Source organism: Schistocerca cancellata, chromosome 9 (assembly GCF_023864275.1).
Source record: "Schistocerca cancellata isolate TAMUIC-IGC-003103 chromosome 9, iqSchCanc2.1, whole genome shotgun sequence".
NCBI classification, from domain to species: domain Eukaryota; kingdom Metazoa; phylum Arthropoda; class Insecta; order Orthoptera; family Acrididae; genus Schistocerca; species Schistocerca cancellata.
Genome location: NC_064634.1, coordinates 18,341,763 through 18,364,945, shown reverse-complemented (window position 1 = coordinate 18,364,945; position 23,183 = coordinate 18,341,763). Strand labels below are relative to the sequence as shown.

At 35.8% G+C, this 23,183-nt stretch overlaps 2 protein-coding genes across 2 annotated transcripts in view; one reads left to right on the top strand and one right to left on the bottom strand.

Annotated features, from left to right (window-relative positions):
- LOC126100620 (UDP-glycosyltransferase UGT5-like) overlaps positions 1-23,183 on the bottom strand; it is a 159,567-nt gene that overhangs the window by 129,481 nt on the left and 6,903 nt on the right. The window lies entirely within an intron of this gene.
- On the top strand, positions 124-4,235 carry LOC126100618 (uncharacterized). Its single transcript, XM_049911244.1, has 2 exons — positions 124-334; positions 2,179-4,235. The coding sequence occupies exons 1-2, from the start codon at positions 290-292 to the stop codon at positions 3,802-3,804; spliced, it is 1,671 nt and encodes a 556-aa protein (XP_049767201.1). The 5' UTR covers positions 124-289; the 3' UTR covers positions 3,805-4,235.

Below are 23,183 nucleotides of genomic sequence, written 5' to 3'. Positions count from 1 at the left end.
CCACCAGAAATACGACGAAAAGCGTATGAGCAGAGCAAGCACCAAGCACGGACTGCCTACGTCATCGTAGCTGCGCATGCGCACTACAGCCTGTTGTCTGGCGCTTTCTGGTAACTGCTCAAACGAACCCACCAGTTCCGGTAGTTGAGCATCCCTCATTTCGCTAGCTTTAGACGCCTGTTAAACTAGCGTGTACAGAGTTTACGTGTAGTGAAGCTACTGTGAACATGGTTTACTAATTGTGTGTGCGCCAAGGTGTCGTGGGAATTACGGAACTGGACCGAAAGTAATGTTGTTTTCCTTTCCGAAAGATGCGGATCTGCGTTGGACGAAGGTATGTAAAAACTATATACCTAGTAAAATTATTATTTTTCTGGTGGAATATTTTGCATTTTGGATATATTTGACTAAAATTGTGAGCAGAATTTCGCAGTAAATAGGCCTAGTATTCGTTTTCAAGTGGCTTTATTTTGATTTTGAAAACGAAATATAAATTTGTGGCTCGTGTTACTTTTTATTCGTGTTTAAATTTCCCTGCAGTTCGTATTTTGTTGCGCATTACCGATACGTTTTATTCTCTATTTGTGAGTGGGTGTTGTTTTTCACTCTCGCATTAGTTAGCATGAGTGCTAACGAATGTTGAAACTGCTGTTTCGATTTTTAAAAAGCGATCTCTCTGTATGAAGCATAACTGTGTTGTTTTTCTGTGTGTTAGTTTTTCCTGTTAGACATTCGCCAACCCACGATCAAATAATTATCTTTCAACCTAACCTAACTTCAGGTTACGATGCAGAATAGGTGTCTTCACAAACAGATTTCAATGGCGTTCTGTATCACTTGAGCCGCCTCATATAACGACATTCTCGTTAATAACGCATACAGTTACTTAATCTGTCCGGTATTTTAAATGTTTCAGATGGTTAATTGAAATGACAAGTGCCATTTAGTTCATACAGCACAGCTTGGCACGGAATGTTTTGTTGATATCTTCTTAACATACTTCCAGTTGGATGGTCATGACTGTCTTACTGAGGTGTGTCATTTATGTTGGCATCTGTTCAACTTTATTTTGTGTTTGGCATGCGTTTGTTTTGGAGTTGTTGTTCTATCCAAACATGAAATATTTGCTAGGCATATATCAAGACCCTCATTCAGTGTTACCTGCAGTGACACAGTTTTAATATGTGCTGGCATAAAAACACCCACAGTGAAATAGTATTCTGCAGCTGTTGATATCTCTTATACCATGACAATGAAGAAACTGTAAAGTCAAAATTATAAAATAATTGCGGGTCGACAGAAGCGTCCGATCCCACACGTTGGCTTTGACCCGTGACGTAAGGGTGTTGTCGTGTGTGACGTCATGACGGCGCGGACTTTGGTTTGAGTGTGGCTGTCTCCAGTTCTGTTTTATCTTACTTTATTTACTTTTCTGATCTGTTCGTTCTATCCCGTGAGATTTTTTTTTTAAAGACAAAAAACACTAATCAGCTACTGAAGCATCTTTATCTTCTATGGGTTGCAGGGGTTACGACCCCTGGGGAGGTGGGCGGGTATTCATGCATGGCTGTCTTCACTTACACGTTGTAGCTACATAAGGCGTCTAAATTTGTTTATATTTAGTTTGCCCCCCCCCCACCCAAAACACCCCATTTCCGGCGCTTGTCCCGCTAGTGTCATTAGGCTTCTTGTGGAAAGTGTGTTTTTGTTTCCGCCATATTTGTGACGTCATGGGTCAAAGCAGACGGGTGGGATCAGACGCTTCCGTATTTCCATAATTGCTATGTTAACATGCAGAATCAAACAGATTTCTGAAATTTGGTGCCACTTAATCCATAATAGGAACTTCACTCTTATAGTTCCATAAATATCATAGTACTGCTGTAACACAAGCTGTTCACAGGTATATTCATCCTATACTGATGTCTGGTGAGGTATGCTCCTAGTGCTTATAGTACTAATTAATAAAAGAGTATTATAATGGAATATGCATGTTGTTGTAGAACATGGTATATTACTGTTAGGCCCAAATAATTTGTGTACTTCCACTAAGGTGTGACCTGTCAAGCTGATATTGGTGGAAAATTAATGAGTATCCAGTGTTTTTTACTTTCGCATACAGATACACATCTTTAGATCATGCTGTATATTGTACTGACTCACACTACTTTGTTTTAGGTTTGTGAACTTCACTTCACCGAATCTGACATCTGCCGGCATACTGAATGTTATGATGAAGTGAAAGGCACAAAGCTTACTGTCAAGCTTTCAAGACCAAGGCTTAGAGAGGGTGCTGTCCCATCAGTGTTACCAGGCTGCCCAAGCTATTTGTCTACTCCATCCACCAGTTCTCGAGAAAGTGCAGAGGAAAGGAGAGCTAGATTGGACAATGAACATCTTCTACAAGCAATTAAAGACAGTATAGTAACCAAAACAGAGTATGATTGGAGGAAGTTATTTTCTACTTTTGAAGCATTTCTGCAGTGCCTAGAAAGAGAAACCATTCCCAGTGAATGGACCATTGTTAGGAGAAGTGACTCCGTCCTATTTCTATTGCTTACTGTATTGCCTGCTCCATCTGTATCTGTTGTAATGACAAATGATTTGCAGTTGTCTGCCTATCAAAGTAACACTGAGATAAGAAAGATAGGCAGTAGAAAAACATCACACAAACTTTCAAATATGAATGATTTGTTTACAGTATTAGACAAAGTGAAAGAATTAGTCAGTGCAAAAGAAAATTCATTAAAAAGCCAGTGCCTTCTTATACAGGACATTTTAAATGACATGTGCAGTTCTGTAGATGAAGAAAAACAGAAACAAATTCAATTCTTAAGTGAGCAAGTTAAGTTGCTATGTAGCTGTGAGGAAAACTATAGGTTTAATCCTCACTTTTCTGTATTTTGTTGTATCCTGCATTCTATCTCCCCTCATGCCTATAAATTTTTGAGGTCATCTGGCAATCTTATTCTTCCTCATCCAAGAACTTTACAGAAAATATGTTCCTCATATACTAATGGTCCTCATAATGAACAAAATGAAGGTGCTATGCTCCTGTATATTAAGGAAAGATTTAAATCTTTGCAGGAAAGTGATTGTACCATTTCTTTAATGATGGATGAAATTCATATTAAGCCTTATTTTGATTACAAGGGAGGAAACATTGTGGGGGCAGCATTTGATAGTGACGAGGCTGCTACTACAGCATATGTCTTTATGATACAATCATTGCTGTCTTCTTTTAAAGAAGTAGTGCATGTCCTTCCAGTGAGAAACCTTGTAGCTGAACAGTTACTTTTGTATGTGAAGAAAATATTATGTGGCCTTTATGATATTGGTTTCAAAGTTATTTGTGTAGTTAGTGACAACAATGCTATAAATAGGAAATCTATGGCACTTTTTAGCTCACCTCCAAAACTCAGTATAGTTTACCCACATCCAGCTAATCCAACTAAGCCACTATTTTTTATAATTGATTCTGTCCACATCCTCAAGTGTATATGTAATAATAGGGTTAATCAAAAGGACTCACAAGTTTTGCTCAAATATCCACAATTTGATGGAAGCAGTGATGATTGTCAGGTGTTAATGGCATCTTTTGAAGCATTGAGGCAGCTTCATAAGATTGAATGTAATGGTTTACTTAAGCACTCTTATGGTCTTTCTTTGCAGTCTCTTTATCCATCTTCACTTGAGAAACAGAATGTGAGCCTTGTTTTGCAAGTATTCAATGAATATACAGCTGAAGCCATTTCAACTGTAGGAGAACAGAAAAACTTGTTACATTACCAGACCACTGCATAATTTATTAAAATTATACTTACATGGTGGAAAATTGTAAATGTTAAGACAGTTCACAAAGGTGTTCGACTAAATGATCTCTTCCAGTGCCCTCTATCTTTAAGTAATATTGATGAAAAATTAGTTTTCTTGGAAAAGTTTCTTGTGTGGCTCGATAAGTGGAAGGACTTAGGCCTGAAAAATAATACTCTTTCAAAAGATACACATACAGCTCTGACACACACAACCTATGGTTTGATTGAGATGGCAAGGTACTGTACTAATGAGCTTGGTTTCACTTATTTTTTGCCTGGAAAAATTCAAACTGATTCTCTGGAAGCAAGGTTTAGCAGTTACCAATCAATGGCTGGCTCTCAGTGTCTCATATCTGTGAGACAGATTTTTGAAGTGGAAGCAAAGATGAGGATGCAGAACATGTTACCACTCATGTTGAATTCAAGTTATTTTTTTATTTATTTATTTATTTCGTATTCCATTAATCCGTATTGTGATAAATCACAAGGATGTGGAATGAGTCATGATTACATACAACAGATATAATACACATATATAAAATGACAAAAATGTACCATAAGATTATGAATAAGTTTGTAGGTTAAAATCAAATCAAAGGTATAGCTCAAGTAATATAAAACAATACCTAAAAAGGAAATATAGTACATTTTCCAAATTAAACAAATAATACACATATATAAAATGACAAAAATGTACCATAAGATTATGAATAAGTTTGTAGGTTAAAATCAAATCAAAGGTATAGCTCAAGTAATATAAAACAATACCTAAAAAGGAAATATAGTACATTTTCCAAATTAAACAGTTAATGTGATCTATAGCAAACAAATTTTTATCAGTATAAAAAATCATTGCTTTATCTGTAGATACTCATCAAGAGAATAGAAGGAATTTACCATTAGGTATTCTCTCAATTTACATTTAAAAGTAGGTAAGACATTAATGTGATCTTTAATACCTGATGGAAGGGAGTTGAAAATTTTTGTGGCTGAATAATGAACACCTTTCTGAACAAGACTTAAATGTTTCAGATTCCTGTGTAGATCATTTTTAGACCTAGTATTATGATCATGACATTCACTATTAGTTTTAAAAAGAGATAGGTTGTTAGAAACAAAAATCATCAAAGAAAATATGAATTGAGAGGTAAGTGTTAATATTTGTAACTTATGAAACAGACTTCTGCAAGAATATCTTGGATGAACACCACTCATGATTCTAACAGCTCTCTTCTGTGCAGTAAATATTTTTTTGGCTAAAGGCTTGTTGCCCCAAAATATTATGCCATACGACATGATAGAATGAAAATAACCAAAGTAGGCAGCTTTAGTAGCGTCCTCATCACCAATGGGGGTGATTACACGCAGAGCATAAGTTGCCACACTGAGCCTTCTATGTAGGTCTAAGATATGCTCAGACCAGTTCAGCTTGCCATCAATTAGAATGCCCAAGAACTTAGATGATTCACAGTGTAGTATATTTTGGTTACCACAGTTTAAGAGGCATACTTCATTTTCTTGTTGAGATGTGTGAAATTGCATATACTGAGTTTTCTGAATGTTTAGAGTTAGTCCGTTGCACTTAAACCAGTGTAGGATGTCAACGAGTACAGCATTACATTTATTTTCTAGGTCACTGTTAGTTCGACTTTCAAGCAGAATAGTGGTGTCATCGGCAAAAAGAGTAAATTTACACTCGGTGTCTGTGCAAAGTGGGAGATCATTGATGAAGATAAGGAAAAGCAAAGGTCCTAGGATGGACCCCTGAGGCACACCACACTTTAATGTGCCCCAATCAGAAGAAATGGGACTATCATTGGCACCATTAATTATCACCTTCTGTTTTCTGTTTTGCAGATATGATTCTATCCATCTACCAATGCTACCTCGCAAGCCATAAAAATTAGCCTTATGTAAGAGAATGTTGTGGTCCACACAGTCAAAGGCTTTAGACAAGTCACAAAAAATTCCAATAGGTGACATTTTATTATTTATTGACTCTAAAATTTCATTTGTGAGAGAAAAAATAGCCTGCTCAGTTGATCTACCTTTTTGGAAACCAAACTGGTTTCTGTTGAGTATGTTGTGGCTGTTAAGATGTTCTACAATTCTTGTATACATTAGTTTCTCTAATACTTTTGAGAAACTACTTAGTAGTGATATTGGACGGTAGTTAGATAAATTAGTTTTGTCACCCTTCTTGAAAAGTGGTTTCACAACGGCAAGCTTTAATCTCTCTGGGACAACACCTTGCTGGATAGACTCATTAAAAATGTGACACAGGACTTGACATATGTGGTCACTACAATGCTTCAGTATTTTTGGTGAAATGTTGTCAATACCAGTGGAATTTTTATTTTTTAAGGCCTTGATGGTATTTTTAACTTCAGTAATAGTAACTGGGGCAATACAAATTGGGTCATACGTGTTAGGGTTAGCTCTGTGTAATAAATGCTTAGCAGCATTTAAGGAACCGTTACAACCTACTTGTTCTGCTGCAGTTATGAAGTGATTGTTGAATATGTTGGAAACTGTTACAGGATTATGAATAACCTCATCCTTATAGCTTATCTCTGTGGTAATAACATTCTTGTTACTCTTGCCACACTCTCTCTTTATAACATTCCAAACTGCTTTTATTTTGTTCTCAGATTTATCAATTTCAGACTTAATATACAGGCTCTTGGATTTGTTTATCACCCTTTTTAAAATTTTACAATATAACTTAAAATGAGACCTTTCAAGGGGATCATTTGATACTCTTAGTGAGGCATGTAACTCCCTCTTATTCCTGCAAGAAATTTTTATACCTCCAGTAATCCATGGTTTACTGGAAGAAACCTCATTGTTCTTTCTGACAGTTTTTTTTGGGAAAGCCATTTCAAATACAGATATAAATTCATTTTAAAAAAGGTTAAATTTATCATTAACATCTGATGTGCTGTACACTGGCTCCCAATCTATCTGTGACAAATAGTCGTTAAAGGCAGACACAGTTTCAGTGTTTATACATCTATAGGACCTATAGGTGTGGGAGATTTTATTGCACAAACTGATGTTATTTACTTTCAGAAGTTGTCCATCATGGTCAGACAGGCCATAAATTACTTTGCTCACACTAGCACTGTTGACTCTATTCTTGTCAATGAAAATATTATCTAGAAGGCTCTTGCAATTTTCTGTAACTCTAGTGGGCCAGGTAACCATCGCAGCCAAGTTGTAAGAATTCATTAAGTGGTCCAGGTCAGTTTTGAGGTTGTTATCAGTTAAGAAGTTGACATTAAAGTCACCTACAATTATTAAATTTCTAGTTTTAGAGAACAATTTGGTCAAAAGAGATTCTAACTTATTCATAAAGATGCAAAACTTCCCTGCTGGAGCTCTGTAAATTGCAAGCACAGTAAGTAACATGTCCTTTGCAGAAATTTCAGTCCCGCAAACTTCAAAATGTTGATCTACACAATACTTACTTAGATCTAAAGATTTATAAATGATTTTACTGTCTATATAAATTACAGCACCACCTTTCTCCTTACTTGTTCTGCAATAATGAGTAGCTAGATCATACCCATCAAGCTGCAGCCCATCAATTCCAACTGTTACATGATGCTCAGTAAGGCATAAAACATGAGGACGGTCAACAGTGTCCATGTCCCCTAAATTTACAGATAAAAACTCTAATTTACTTTTGAGACTTCTGATATTTTGATGAAGAATAATAAGATTCTTATAGCTACCTCTACTGTCCTTCTGCTGGTCTGCTTGTCCATTAACACCGTTAGTCCCCGTTGCACTCAAAACTGTGTTGGATACATTAAGACCTATGTCGCAGCTGGAGATTTGTTCACTAGATGTCGTTGGTGAGGTCGGGTGGGTGCTGGCCATAAAAAATCACTGTTTCTTTTTGGAATTCTTCTTTCTCTCGTAGAAAATCGGGGATTACCTTTTATCCTTGGAGATACTGCATCGGAATTATTTTCCAGTCCTTGAGGTTCTTTGGGTGGAACTTCATCATATGGTATTAATATGTCATTGGCAGTGACAGGGTGAGACACAGCTATACATCTGTTTCTTGTATTCACATTGGTTCCCTGTCTATCTTGGCATGAATTGGTTTCTACAGTACCGGTACAAAATCTGACCTTTCTTGCAGAGCTGGTTGTAAGTGTTTTTACTACATCACACCGTTTCCATGGGTTTGATACTGATGAAGCAATGTTCCTGCACAGTCTGAGCTTTCCTGTTTTGTTCAGGTGTAGTCCATGATTAGTGTAATCAGGCCTTTGCAAGAATAAATTGACATCAATTACTTTCACATTAACAAAATTAGATGACAAATTCATTATATATTCATTAAATCTGTACACTGTTTCGTTGACTTCTGGCTTGTCATAACAGTAGGGAACGGTACATAACAATAGCTTTGTATGATCAAGTGCTGCAGTCAACTTTTCTAAGTCTGGAATAAAGTTGTTTTTCTTACGAATGTCATTTATTCCTGCAAGGATAATAACTGCATCGTCCAAATTGAAATCACTAGTAAGATCTGATGCCCCTTCAACTACACCACTGAGGCATGCATTTGGTTTAACAACAGATGATGTGTAGTACTTGGGTTTCAAAAATTCATTTAGCAATGATGCACAGTTTCGCCCATGACTGTCCGATAGTAATAAAATCTTATTCGTTGGCTGACTCTCAATTGGTCTTTTTGTCGAATTTTTAGGAACATTGTCTCGTCCTACCACCTGAGTAGATTTCTCTGTTTCATCAATTTTATCACTTGAGGCACTAAAACGGTTGCTTGTATTCAGATGATATAACTGCTGAGAAACGAGATGTTTTGGTATCTTCTTGGGCTGGTGACAATTTGTGCTCTCGTCTTGGGATTCACTTTTGTTCTGTTGACTTCTGGCAGACAATGTGACATTTTCAGCTTTCAGTCTTTGCAGTTCTTCTAACAACACAGAAATTATTTCTTCCTTGCTGTCTATAGTGCCCACTTTTACGCAATTATCACATTTCCATATCTCTTGTTTTGAGTCCACCTTTGCACAGTTATAATGATAAACAATTTTACACTTAAAGCACATAATACCTGTAACGACTTTCTTTCTGCATAAGCATAGTTTGCTGTTTGTTATTTCTTGAAGCGCAATTTCGTGGCTGTATGATGAAGTTGATGCTAAGCAAACACTGAGTTTCTCATTTTTTACTACCACCTTCATAATTAAATAACAAGAGATGCACTTCCCATCACTAAATACGTCGAACTTCTTACACTTCACACAGACTTCGGATTGTTTGCTTTTATTTGCGGAACTCATGCTGTTCTGTTTACCGATCGTCAACATGGTTTCTTTTTCACAGTTTATAGATGCATCACAGTTTTTTTCAGATACTTTTAACACAATATAACACGTAATACATAACTGGTCACAATACCAACCGACATTTCTGCAAAATGCACACTTTTCTTCATTAAATTTACATTTATTACTGGAACTAACACACTCGCGAATTTCATTCGGCGCCATCTTGCCACTCAAGTGTCAGTTGTTATGCTACTGATATGCATACTTTTGGTAAACTGCCTGTTGCAGAAGGGTTCATCTTTAATTGTAATGATGACACAAAAGAGACTATACAAACACACTCTGAGTTTATGGTTGACATTATTTATTTGGAGGAAGATTTCAGGCAGGCAGAAACATACCTTCCAGTATTAACATATTTAGCAGGGTATTGTGTTCGCAGTGTACTGAAGAACAGCAGTGTGAGGTGTGCAGCAAATACCTTCTCTTAGACAAAGAAATGTGTCTGCATGGTGAATAACATCTTAGTTTAATCAAAAATTTGGACAGGGGTGGTCTGTTTTTCCCTCAGCCTGATGTTGTGAATGTTGTTATTTACAATTACATTACTGTACAGAAATTAATATCTGCCCCCTAATGAAAAAAAAAATTGTCATTCAACAGTCAAAGGGAGCTTGTTCAAAATGTAACCATAAATGCTGTTCAGAAGAAAAGTTTCTTCTTAACAGACTTTATTTGCAGTAATGGTCATTCAGCAGATAAAATACTGAAGTTGTTAGTCAAAGGTTAAATAATTGCATTGTTAAATAATTACATTAAGAAAAAGAATGACCCCTTTACTGCTTCTTTTAAGAAATGGAAGCTTAGCACATTTCAATTTGCGTACAGTTTACATGTTAGGATATTTATCAGGTGTCACAGGAAATTTCTGTTATGTCTCGCACATTCAGTTACACTGTATTTGGTCCACTGAAAGCAGAGGCAGGTTCCATAATCCATATTGGTGTAGTACCTTCAACTGAATGCACACTAATAGTCATTTGGTCCATATAGCCTGTAAGTTTTGGATAATTTGCTTCCAACAGTTTCAAATGTCAGAAGGTCACAACTGTTTCCATGCAGACTACTCAGCTGAAGTAAATACTTTGTCCAGCACTAATGGCTAGTTTCAATCTCATCATTGTAAAATTTTATCAGTTTGTGTACACGTCCATCTGTGCACCTGATACTGGCCTAAGGTTGAAACTGGACCAGTTTTTCCTAGTAAAGTTTTTATGTCTTTCAGCTATTCTGTGCAGAAATATTTACATCTTCCTTTCACTTTGTTGAGCCTGTGCTGCCCAACAAGAAGAAATCTGTTAAAGTAATTCTGTATTAAACCTCATGTAATTTATTATAACTATGTATGTAATTAGAGGCTATTATTTTGGCATGCTGGCATATAAAACTTACAGTAGAATATTACAGTGGATTTCTCCCATTTCCCTGAATCAGAATGACACCAGGGTGTTTCCTAATGTAGTTACTTCTCATAACAGCTGTTTTCATCTAAATTTTGATACAAGCTGTCAGTATTGTTGCATATGAGTAACAATTAGTTATTGCTTTGCATATATTATTTTACTGAGCCATAGTTACATTCTAGTAGTTGCTTATTCCACTCACAGTTTGGAATAGTTTAATATCAGACACAGTAGTTGGTCTCCATTCCCAAATTTGCATCTCATCCAGACTGTGACCCTTAATTTGTTACTAATCTTATTGTGATTTTTTTTTTAACTTATGAAACCCCTTGGTAGCGTGACGCTGTGTGTCAGACTTGGACCGCAAGTGTGTTTAATATGCTGGAAAATTTCATAACAGCACACGCTTTGGTACTGAGTGAAAAGTGTGTTCTTGAACTGTTTCTGCCAGTAGCTGTAGAATCTTGTGTTACAGAAAATCACTTCACAGCATTAAAATACAGCTTCGGTGTTCCATACAGTCAGTTTAATTGAAACAGTTTATTCTAAAAGGAATAATGTGAAAGGTGGTGTTTATATAGTAATTAAGGAAAAGTTCTTCCCACCTATATAGAGTGAGAGTACCCTTACAAACATTAAGGAGTATCATGTTGCTGCATTTTATTTGAATGTGTAGGACATTATATCCTACACCATTCAGTTTAATTTGGAATCAGTGTAAAATTGTTACAGTTTTGATTTATGTTGTACATCTTTAGTTAATCCCAGAGTTAGTTTGTCTGATTTATTTGTTTACACTTAAGTTCATTACAAGGAAATTGGCCTACTTCTAGCTTATGGCAGGGTTTTCAACAAATGTTGCATAGCTGTGCAGTAACAATATAAAAGAGTTCTTTCAGTTGTGGATCAGGTATTCAACTGCAATGTGAGGTTGGTCTGATAAGTTTTCGTACTCAGTATTACCATTACTTATTAGTTTCCAACGACTAGCTAAATTTTCACTTTGGTGAATGTCCTTCAGTAGTGCCTCGTCCTAGTACACCTTTATATCAGGGTGCATACATTCCAACAAATGTTTGTTGCTCTATTACTCTGTCTGAGTAACATAAGTCATTGTTAGTCACAATTATTAAATTTTATAGACAGTAAGACTGGTAATGTAACCTGTTATATGCCTCTGACATGTTTTGCAACTGTCATTTTTCACAAAATACAATATATGAAATGTGTACAACTAATCAATCATTCTGAAAGTAGAAAAGGCTTGCTGCCTTTTAAGATGGAAATCGTGATCTATTTCTGTAATGGAACCATGTTATGCCCTGGATTTTGTAACAGCATTTTCAGGAAGTAGATGTATATATGACTGGCTTAAATAAATTATAGTTCATTACTTCTAGTGTTTTATAATCGTACATTAACATAAACTATTAATAATTACATTATTTTAAGCATGCTAAGTACTACTGTTCTCATGTTACAGTAATCTGTCTACATATTACAAAGAATTTAACTTGCTGTAGTCACCAGCAGTGATTTCTGATCTATCCCTGGAGTTACTAAAGTGCAAATGTGAATTGTAGTGTCCCTTGTTCTGAAGTTTAATACAATTCTTAGTATTGTATACAGCATCCCCCCCTTTTTTTTTTACAGGGTAACTTGATTCGCTTAATGAGTCACTGTCTCCTGCAGTCACGTAGGTAGACACTTAATGAAATTCTATTACGAAATACAGCTTCAAACAATGGAACAAATTAATCTAGAAGTAGGGTAAATTTATTATTGACATTTTTAGCGTGACACATTGTCTCATTCCAACTGCTGCTGAAGGTTTGTAGATTCTCACTGTTGACTTATATAAAGGTCCTGTTGATAAAACTACTGTTGTTTGCAGGGCTTACAGCATGCATTTTGAACAGCTGACCATTATGGTCAGAAATAAATCTAAAATTTCACTTAAACATATGTTGCTAATTCTTTTATCTGCAGAGTATTGTCAATCAGGCTTATAAAGTTCTTTGCAACTCATGTGAGAAAGTCAACACCTGCACACAGCTCATTAAATGCTCAAAATCTGCCATATTTTTACAGGAAAGACAATTTACATTACAATAACAACGCATAATTGTTTTTGTTTCAGAGAAAAGGTGAGTTAAAAGTGATTGTTTGCTTGGGGAATGTACTCAGCTTTCCTGAGGGTGCTCTATAAACAGTTACAGAATACTTATTTAGGTTACTGAAGGCAGAGGAATTTAATATTATACACTGTATTAGTGCAGAATTTTTCAAGTGAGTGTAAATAATAGTCGTCTGGTCCAGAAAATCACAGTGCATTTTTCACAAATGTACCTTGTTTTATCATGTATATCACAATATTATTTACATCCCACACTCGTACGTTTTCACTGGCTATTGATAAGTCTTAAGCAATTACATTACCAGTAAAAAAGAATTATAAACTATAGCTTCTGCTATATCGCGATTGATAAAGTTACGTATTTTAAACATATGGCAAAGTACTCTCCTCTTTGCGTGCTATCATTTGCCAAGATCTCGTTTCGTTATCTCCAGCGGTTTACGAGATATGAGAGGCGTTATGAATATTTCATTCCTGCGCGTTGCGATCGGAAGTGAAGTTGCTGCAGATGCTCAATTTTTTCAAGATTGGAAGCAGATATTGATCCAAAGTTTTACGAAAATTTCCTAACCTCATCTGTATTTCACACTCAGCAATAGAATGTATAATACGTATCAAACACAAATTCATAGCGCCCCCTATTTTTGATGGCAACGTTCTCAAATTTGATACTCATCTGTGAAATACCACAATAGTTATGACCATTATCGAAATGATTGGCACTTCATCATGAAGCTGCCATATAAAGCTAGAAGTATTTCAGAAATTAATTATTTTTTACGGAACAGGTTCTGTAAAACCGTTTGACAAAGATTTGCAGACCGTGCGTCTCGAATCCTTAAGCGCAGCGCCAAGCCAACCCTGGCCCGCTTTGCGTGACGTCACAAGAGCGCGCCACGGCCTTCTCTTTAGGTGGTGGTGGTTGTATTCCCTGCTGCACTAGACCCCGAAATCCGGTGCTGTGTTTATCTAGGTTTGTTATTTTGAGTATGCGTATGGTGTCCATTGTCATGTAATCGTATCGTGTTAAGAAGTTATTTGTGTGTTCGAAGTTTGGTTGCGCGATTACTTGCAAGTTGCAAGCAGTTATTTTTATCGGTGTACTGCTACAAGTTATTAGATTGTTGTAAAAGACGTCTTCAGGGCTATTACGAGTCATAACGTCTCAAAATTGATGAAAATACATCGTAAAATCTCCCTTTGTTGTCTCATACGATTATTATATACACTGTCTGATGTTTTGGATTCTGGGGGAGAAAAACCGGTAAATTAACTTTGTAATCATTTATTTGATGGTTTCAGGAGCATTAGTAACATCCAGTACCGGTATGTAATTTCACTGATAAAATAAAACCATTACCGTCGCACCCCTCCAGTTCTGTAGGACTACGGTTTTGTTGAATACACATTTTTAATATTGAACTGTATTAATCATCCCTTTTATGTGTAATCATGCTTATTTCTAGACCTCGGTATATTTATTTTATTACACATTTTATCGCAGTCATGTTTTACGTGAAGCTTCATAGCTCACATTGAAATAATTGTGACGCATTGGCATTATTTCACCTAAACCAAGTATGTAAAGATCTGTATTTACGAATACCGGTACATGAAATGTGTAGCTATTGTAATTGGAATTGTGAATAAGTTTTGTTTTAATTGTAGCGTAAATCATTGGTAAGGTCTTGGCAGCGTAACTATGACTGTGTAGCTAATATCTAAACCCAGAAAGCACCAAGATGGTATTCTGAAGGGGGTGTGGAATCTGAGAAACAACCAGTATTCAAGAATATTGCTATCAAAAATATGTTTTTGGGAGTTAATTTGACAAACTTAACCATGATAACCTCATGATACTTATTCAAGAAACTGGACTAAGCAATAAATGCTTGTGTGTGAAAAAAATAAACGTGTTTGGAGTCCAGTGAACAACATGAGCCATAGGTAGCCTATATGAAGTGTGATGTCATATGGCATCTAGGATATTTTGTTTCAGTGAAATATTTTGAGTGTGTGTTTTGATCATGATACGAAGTTTATTTTTTGTGGCTGGTAGCTTAGACTGTATTGTTTGCTAGGTGTACTGTAAGTCTAGGCCTACTGGAGATGGTGTTCGACTGGGGAAATGCTTGTGGCATACAAGATGCATATATGTGTTCATTTACATTGACAGGCTGATCTGTAGACTAGTGTAAACATATATCTAGGGTAGGTTGGGTTGGTAGGTCATTCCATAGATACATTTAAGTACCTATGTGAGGCTCCATTTTCGAATTGTGGTCTGGTATTTTCAATTTTTTAATATATTTGAAGGATTAATAGAAAGAACATCCTGGGCCCAAAACTACCTTTTCTTACAGAGATCCTGTTAATCTCTAGCATTTTATTTCGCTAACGTTTTCGTGTTATTAGTGATGTGAGCAGTTGATCAGTTCTGTGTCTTATATCTCCACCACGTTAAGGGTGTTGTCGTTCATAAGCTTGGTATCACATTTTTAACTAATCCTGTTGTTGGCATTTCAAAGATTGATTTGGACACAACAGTTCATAACCAGTTCTTTGTCTTGCCTTTCTCCAACCAGTCTGTGGTTTAACATGAACTGTAAAAACAGTGCAGTTTTTATATTAACAGATTGTTGCCAGAGGTTAAATATGTGATAAATGACAGAAGAAAGGGGTTGTGACATTTTGAAAACTGAAAGTAAGTGCGATTTTAGGGTATGCCTTCTTAGTCACTGTCCACGTTCTCAGACTAACATGTAAAAATCTTTTTATGTACCGTGATATCATGTCTTAGACTTGAAGTTTGTTGTCTAGATAACAATAGGGGGAACAATCTTACACGTGAGGTGACATCAGTGCAAGAAGCCAAATATTAAACAATGAAGTTATTAAGGAATTGTTTTATAATGAAACAGTATGGCTGGTCACTACTGATAGGCAAGGAAGCAAGATCCCAGGAGGCCCTACTGCTGATTAACACTTTTAAAAGTGAAACACTAATGTTATTTTTCAGAACTATTCATTCTTGTCCTCACATCCTGTCTATCTGCGTGAAGTAGGAACTAAGTTAAGGGGCCATTGGAAGTCTTCTATTCCACCTGTCTCCTTTGACCCATGACATAATGGTGTTGTGTGTGTGTTTTTGAATTGGTTTGTGTTTGTTGAGTTTAACATATGATATTGGGTTCATTATCACTATGGTAACATGGGTTTATTTGAGTCTGGGTAGACAGTGCTGCAATGTGGATTTGGAAATCTTCATTTTTCAGTGAAGGTTTTTATGTGTGTGGCATTTTGTTAGGTTTGATTAGTTTGTGTGTGTGTGTGTGTGTGTGTGTGTGTGTGTGTACTGGTAGCAGCGGTCAACCTAGGTGATTTTATTGCATGCTTTTGTTGGTAATAAACTTTTATTTTGGTTTTAATCTGTAGTAATTCTGATGTTCTGTCTGTTCTACATTTATCGTACTTTGATTGGTTTTAATTGATCTGGTGTATATACAAGTTTTTGCGTTTTCGAGTTGTTGAAGGTTTTGGTTTTTGTGGTGTTTTTTGAGTTATGTTGGTGTGTGAAGTTTACATTGTTTTCATTATTATTATTATTATTATTATTATTATTATTATTATTATTATTATTGCTGGTAGGTATTGAGAGCTGCATTTGAGCTACATAGGTCAAGGGAAATGTCTGATTCCACTCTTCGGAGTTGTAGCTATTGGTTCCTTGGTATCTGGGCTTCCTTTCAGCTGTATTGGTTCCTTGCTATCTGGGCTTCCTTTCAACTGTATAGGTCGAGGGAAACATCTGATTCTGCTTTTCGTGGCACTTATGCAGTCTAGGGAGTACATGCGCTGATCACGAGAAAAGTACCTATTTTTGAAGGAAACACGTCTTTCTGAAGATATAAGCATATATATGCGCGGAATACCAAAAAAATTTTTATTTCAAAACTTGAGTGTTACAGTCATATCTGACGCACTCTTCACCAAAAAAGTACTTATTTTTCATTTGGATGCAAAAAAAAAAAATCAGTTAACTGTCTCAAAAAATTTTTTTTATCAAAAATGACATATTGCATATGTATGCACGGAATTAAAATATTTTTTTTTCAAGAAAGGTGGAATTAATAACAAAAATGTGGAATGGATTTTCCTCAAAACGTTGACGCCAGAGGAATTCCGCCAGGTAGTTATTCAGCATAGCACAGTGAGTTCTGAAAGGCCTTTTATTTATTTATTCTTTGCCCTTGGACTCCAGCTGAAAATCCAGCTGAGAGTATTGGGTGTGTCATACAATATCCTACTAACATCAAACTTGATTTCAATATATATATAAATGAAACAAATAATTAAACAGAAATAGTCCATAATCATACAAAGGTTTTACATGTTTCACATTATACGTACACACAAATCCAAACAACATACAGAAATGATAATTTTTAAAGGTACATTTCAGTAATGATATATTTAAACACCATCTTAGTATTCACTCAAACTGTATATACATTTCTCTGTGAGATATAGTTTCAAATGATTTTTAAAACATTTCGGATCTGTTTCTTTTTTACTGATTTTGGGGAGTTTATTAAAAAACCTTTTGCCTGCTTCTTCTGGGGCAGTCATAGACAGTTTTAGATTTCTGTTTATCATGTAGTAATTTTAATTTCCTCTTGTACCGTGTTTGTGTACATCTTTATTTAGGAGGTGTTTACCACTTGACCTTACCGCCATTATGCTTTGGTATATGTACAGTGAATATACTGTCATATTATAGTGTACAAAAGCTTGCCTACAGGTCTGTCTTGGTGGTATTTTTGCAATGCATCTCACTGCCTTTTCCTGAATTGTGAATATCCTTTTTAGGTAGCCAGCTTGTGCATTTCCCCTTACATGAACTGAATAAGACAAATGTGGGAAGACAAGTCCATAATACATTGATCTGAGGACTTTATCATCCACAGTCTTAGCTGTTTAATGCTTGATGAAGATCTGTTTGTTTATCTTATTACACAATGCATCTATGTGCTCCCTCCATGCCAAATGTTTGTCTATTATAGTTCCTAGAAAATTTGTGCTGGTTACTTCTTTAATAGTCTTTCCATTTATATTAACATTTATATTATAATTTTCACTATGCTTGGTCTGAAATACTACATTCATTGTTTTAGACTGATTCATAAACAGGTTGTTTTGTGTTAAATATTTATTTGCATTTTCGATAGTCAGGAGTGCTTCCTTCTCAAGCTCCTCCTTTGTGTCAGCTGTGCAAATGATTGTTGTGTCATCAGCATACATTATAAGTTTCTGATTTATATAGCTAGGGAAGTCATTTACGTAAAGTATAAATAGTATTGGCCCAAGCACAAACCCTTGCGGCACACCGTGTTTAACTGTTTGTAATTCTGATCTGTAGTTTGTTATATTTCCCCCACTAGTATGTCTGATTTCTGTACATTGTTTCCTATTTGTAATGTATGATTTAAGTATGTCATAGCATTTTCCTCTAATTCCATACTGATATAATTTCATCATTAATTTTGAGTGGTTCACACAATCAAATGCCTTAGATAGGTCCATAAAAATCGCACAAGTCTTTTGTTGCCTGTCAAGTAAATTAAGAATGTGCTCAATTATATCTGTTGATGCTGTTTTTGTCGACTTCCCTTCTCTGAAACCATGTTGTGATGAATGCAGTATACTGTACTTTGTTATAAAACTTACAATTCTATTCTTTATTATCATTTCATAGATTTTAGCAAATGTTGAGATCAATGATATTGGCCTGTAATTTCCTAATTCATCCCTGTTCCCTTTCTTAAATATTGGCTTCACTTTACTTACTTTCAGTGAATCTGGAAATATACCTTCTTCTATTGCAGCATTCAGCATGTGTGTCAATGGTTTTAATATACATTCTCTGCATTCTTTTATGAGATGTGATGTGACACCATCCAAGCCAGATGAATGTTTAATTTTAAGTTGTTTTATTAGGTTTGACACTTCTGCATCCGTTGTAGGTATGAAAACCATAGTATGATTTGTATGTGGGGGGTTTAACAATTTACTTGCTGCATTTGTTTTATTTTGACTTATTAATTCGTCTGCTACAGTAATATAATATCTGTTAAAAGTATTGGCTACTTCTAGAGGGTTTGCGTTGCTTCTCCCACTCATCAGTGGGCAGATGTCCTCCGCCCGATTTGTTACTTTTCCTCTCTCTTCATTAATGAACGACCATAAACCTATTGAGTGGTTCTTCCCCTTATCTATAGACATACTGATGAATGATGCTTTAGTTTTTCTGATAAAACTACAGTACTCTTTCTTTTTTATTTTATACAGTGTGTTGTAGGCCTCAGTATTTTTTTGTTTAGAGAGGTCATAATACACTCTCAGATTATTTCTGGCATGGATTACTTCTCCAGTCACCCAGCTTTTCTTTTTTTGTTGCTGTCTGACAAGCCTTTTACTAACAGGACATGTAACATCATAATAATAACTGAATAAAGAAAAAACCTGGTTCCATTTGGTGTTTGCATCTTTAGCTGCATATATTGTTTCCCAGTTTTCTGCCTCTAACATCTTTTTTAGCAGCTTTATGTTACGTGGGTAGTTCTGTCTTCTCATCTCCCATATCTTCTGCACTGAATCACTAGTCTTTATATTTATGTCTATCATGATTGCAAAATGGTCTGCTAATGTGCAGTTTATTACCTGTGTGTCACAATAGCATGTAGGAATATTTGTTATTACATGATCAATTATAGTTTCACTATGCTTTGTTACTCTGGTTGGTTTATCTATTTTTATTTTTAGGTTGTATATGCACAATATGTCCAATAGGGTCTTAGTATTGTCTGTATTTTTACTTGTGTCTATGTTCAGATCTCCTATAATTATCAAATAAGCATATGTTTTTGAGAGGTGTTGGATTATATCTTCCAGCTGTTCAAAGAAGGTTTTGATTATACCATTTGGTGATCGATACAATCCTAATACACAACATAAATTCCCAACAATTTTAGTTTCCAGTGCTGTAGCTTCAAGGCTCAATTCTATAGCATATTTTGTTATATTTATGGCTTTAGTTGATTTATAGTTAGAAAAAATGGCAACCCCACCACCTTTATAGGAAGTTCTGCAAAAACTGGCTACTTTCACATAATTCTTAAAGTTGTACATTCCTATGTGATTTTCTTTTAGCCCATGTTCTGTAACTACTAGAATGTTTGGCCTATACTCCTGTAATATTACCTCTAGTTCCTCTGTTTTATTGTTTATGTATTGAACATTTTGGTGAAGTATTCTAACAGTTGGCTTTAAATGTAATAGTTCCCCTTCCTGTAATATACTAAGCACTTCGCTTGCTCCCTTTGCTTCTGGTACTATGCAATGTTTTTTTTGCAGTTTGTGTCATTAAACCTGGATCGTATCTTTGTCCGGTGTTTATGTCCCTCTCACTATTGTCACACTGGTATTTAAGATGGACAGTTTTACTTACATCTTTTTCCATGTTCTCTTTCTGCTTACTCGGTACCATAAAAAATCCTCACTTAGTGTAGCAGGTCTCCTAGTTCTCAGGCATCTGTCTTGATTGGAAGCTGCTTCTGCTGTTGATCTCCCAGGCCTCAGGTAGCTCTTCTGTGTGTTTGCTGTTGCTGGTGGCTCCTGCACGCCCCGACTTGGTGACTGCCCTTCTTTGTTAGCTGCTGTGGCTAATGAACCTTGTATGTTTTCTTCACATGCATTTTCATTGCCTTGAGGTAGTATTACGGGGTCTGCTGTTCTGGATGCTGTTGCTGATGACGACAGCTCTGCTGATGAATGTGGTGATTCTGCTGCTACTGGTTTGTCTGACATTGCTGCTGAGAATATCTGAGCCTTTGCTGCTGCTACTGGTGTTTGTTGTAGCTCTACTGCAGATAATGATGGTTTCACTGTTACAGACAACTCTTGTTTTGGCGGAATTGGGATTGGAGACACTTCCATTACAGATGGCTCATTAACAAATTTAAGTATTTCGGCACTAATAATCTTTTTCCCTTTTACGTTCATGTGGAGACCATGTCTTGTGAAGTGCTCTCTGTGAACACTGTTTATCTCTACGAAAGTCGTATTCTGGAAAGCTCTACATATTTTCTCAAATAGCCTGTTTGCTGTAACAATCTCGATGTTTACACACGAGTTTTCCATCAGATCGTGTCTCCTGGGGATACTAACAATGTAGAAATGCACTCGAGGCATCCTTTTGACTGTTTCCTTTAGGATTCTCGTTGCACGCAAAGTTTCATTACAGTAAACATCATTTGCGCCTCCTATTATGATGCAGCTGTTACCGGTCGTTAATATGTTGTCACTGTTTTTCAGAATTTCGCGTAATGGCGCGCCTGGTTTGATGATGCCTGTTAGATTAAGGTCTGGGTGATTTCTTCTCATAATTTCCGTAATTCCTCTCCCATGACTATCTGCAAAAATATATGTCTGTTGCTTGTGTCCTTGCTTATTCATAACGTGGTTGTTTACTTTTTTTTCTTTACGAATATTTACCTTGTGTTTTTCTCTGTTTAATCCACTTGTATATTTTTGTGTGGATTGTTTGTTCATATTTTTATCCATAGATGCACTATTAACACTTTCTTTTCTTGCGTTTGATTCACTTGTGCCTTTTTGAGTGCTCAGTTCGTTCATATATCTAGTTACAGTCGTACTGTTTACACTTTGTACATTTGGTTGTGCAGACCTACGAATTTTATGGCTAGCATTAATGAGATCTTGTTGCCTTGACGATTCAGACAGTTCCCGTATGGTTAGTACCAAATTTTCCATTGTTTTTATATATTTTTTTATAATGTCAAGTTCTTTTTGAAGTTCGTCATGCACGCTGTCTTCTATTCCCGCGTAGTACTTTCCACTCGCGATCTCGCGGCCGTTAGACTCTGTCACATTTACACTGTATTTGTAAATCTTCTTGAGCAAAGCAGTGTGAATGGCACCATTTATGTTTAAACACGCATATTCTAATTCCATTTAGCACTGTTTCGTCACAAACAATACACTTGATTGAAATTAAGTCCTCAAAAACTGTAGAGCGTTTTAAAGTTACGTGTACACTTGCCGCCATCTTACACAATATGTGACTGTACACCTCCTTTTTTAGAGAAAAAGGCATTACAGACGAAGGAAAGTTAGAAACGACTTTAAGTGGAAACTGCAGAAGTCTAATTCATTTAGATAATTGTGCAACCCTAGATCATGTAGCGAAAATAAATGAATACAGAAAGTTCTGTGAAAGTAGAATACCATTATGTAGCAGTGACAGTTTCCTCCTCCTCCATATAAATGTACAATCTCTTAGGTGTAAAATCAATGAATTACAATACTGGCTCGATAAAATCAACTGCAGTGTACTATGCATCAATGAACACTGAGTGAAAGACACTGAAATGGACTTGTGTGTTCCTCTTGGATATTCGTTAGTTACAAGCTACTACAGAAAAAGTATTACACATGGTGGGGTCTCAATATATGTCAAAAGTAACCTTGAATTGCATTACTCAGTTATAGACCTTAGTAGAATATGCCTTGAAGCTACAATAGAAGTAGCTGGTGTGGTAATGCACGAACAGAAAACTGTAATTGTCTCAACCTATCGAATCCCAGGCTCTGATGAGATAGTATTTATAGAAAAAATTAATACTTTAATACTGCTGTTGTCAAAATATAAACAGCATAGAATTGTAATTGTAGGTGATATTAACATAGATATAAGAGCAAAGAGAAAAAATGTAATTCATATGATTAACACTCTGAAGTCATTAAACTATTACTGTCTCAATGAAAAACCCACTAGACTGAACACATGCCTTGATAACATAATTAGCAATGTACAAAGAGACTCCATACAATGTGATGTAATAGAATTACGAATATCAGATCACGCAAGGCTATGGCTTCAAATAGAAAAGTCAGCCTTTAGTTATACAGAGAGAGAAGTGACATATAGAATTCTAGGCGAATGCAATGTAAACAAATTGATAAACCAGTTAAAAGAAATGTATTGGACTCATGTAATGGATAACAAGAAAATAATTAATAAATGTTTTCCCATTTTCCTGACAGAGATCAAGCATATAGTAGAAATGACATGTCCTTGGTAACCAAAAGGTACAAGAGTAATATTACTCATAAGCAACAAAATACTAACAAGTGGTACACCCCACAACTTAACAAACTCAGAATACTACTGATGATTTTGAAAGACAAATCTCATAACGGTGATAGGGACAAGGAAAATTACACTAAGATGAGAAACCTTTACAGATTAGAAATAAAAAATGCTAAGTGCTGTGCAAATGATGAATATATTTTAAATTCTAAAAATAAATGTAAAGCTGCCTGGACTGTCATCAAAAGGGAAATTAATAATACCAATAAAGAAAGGAGTATC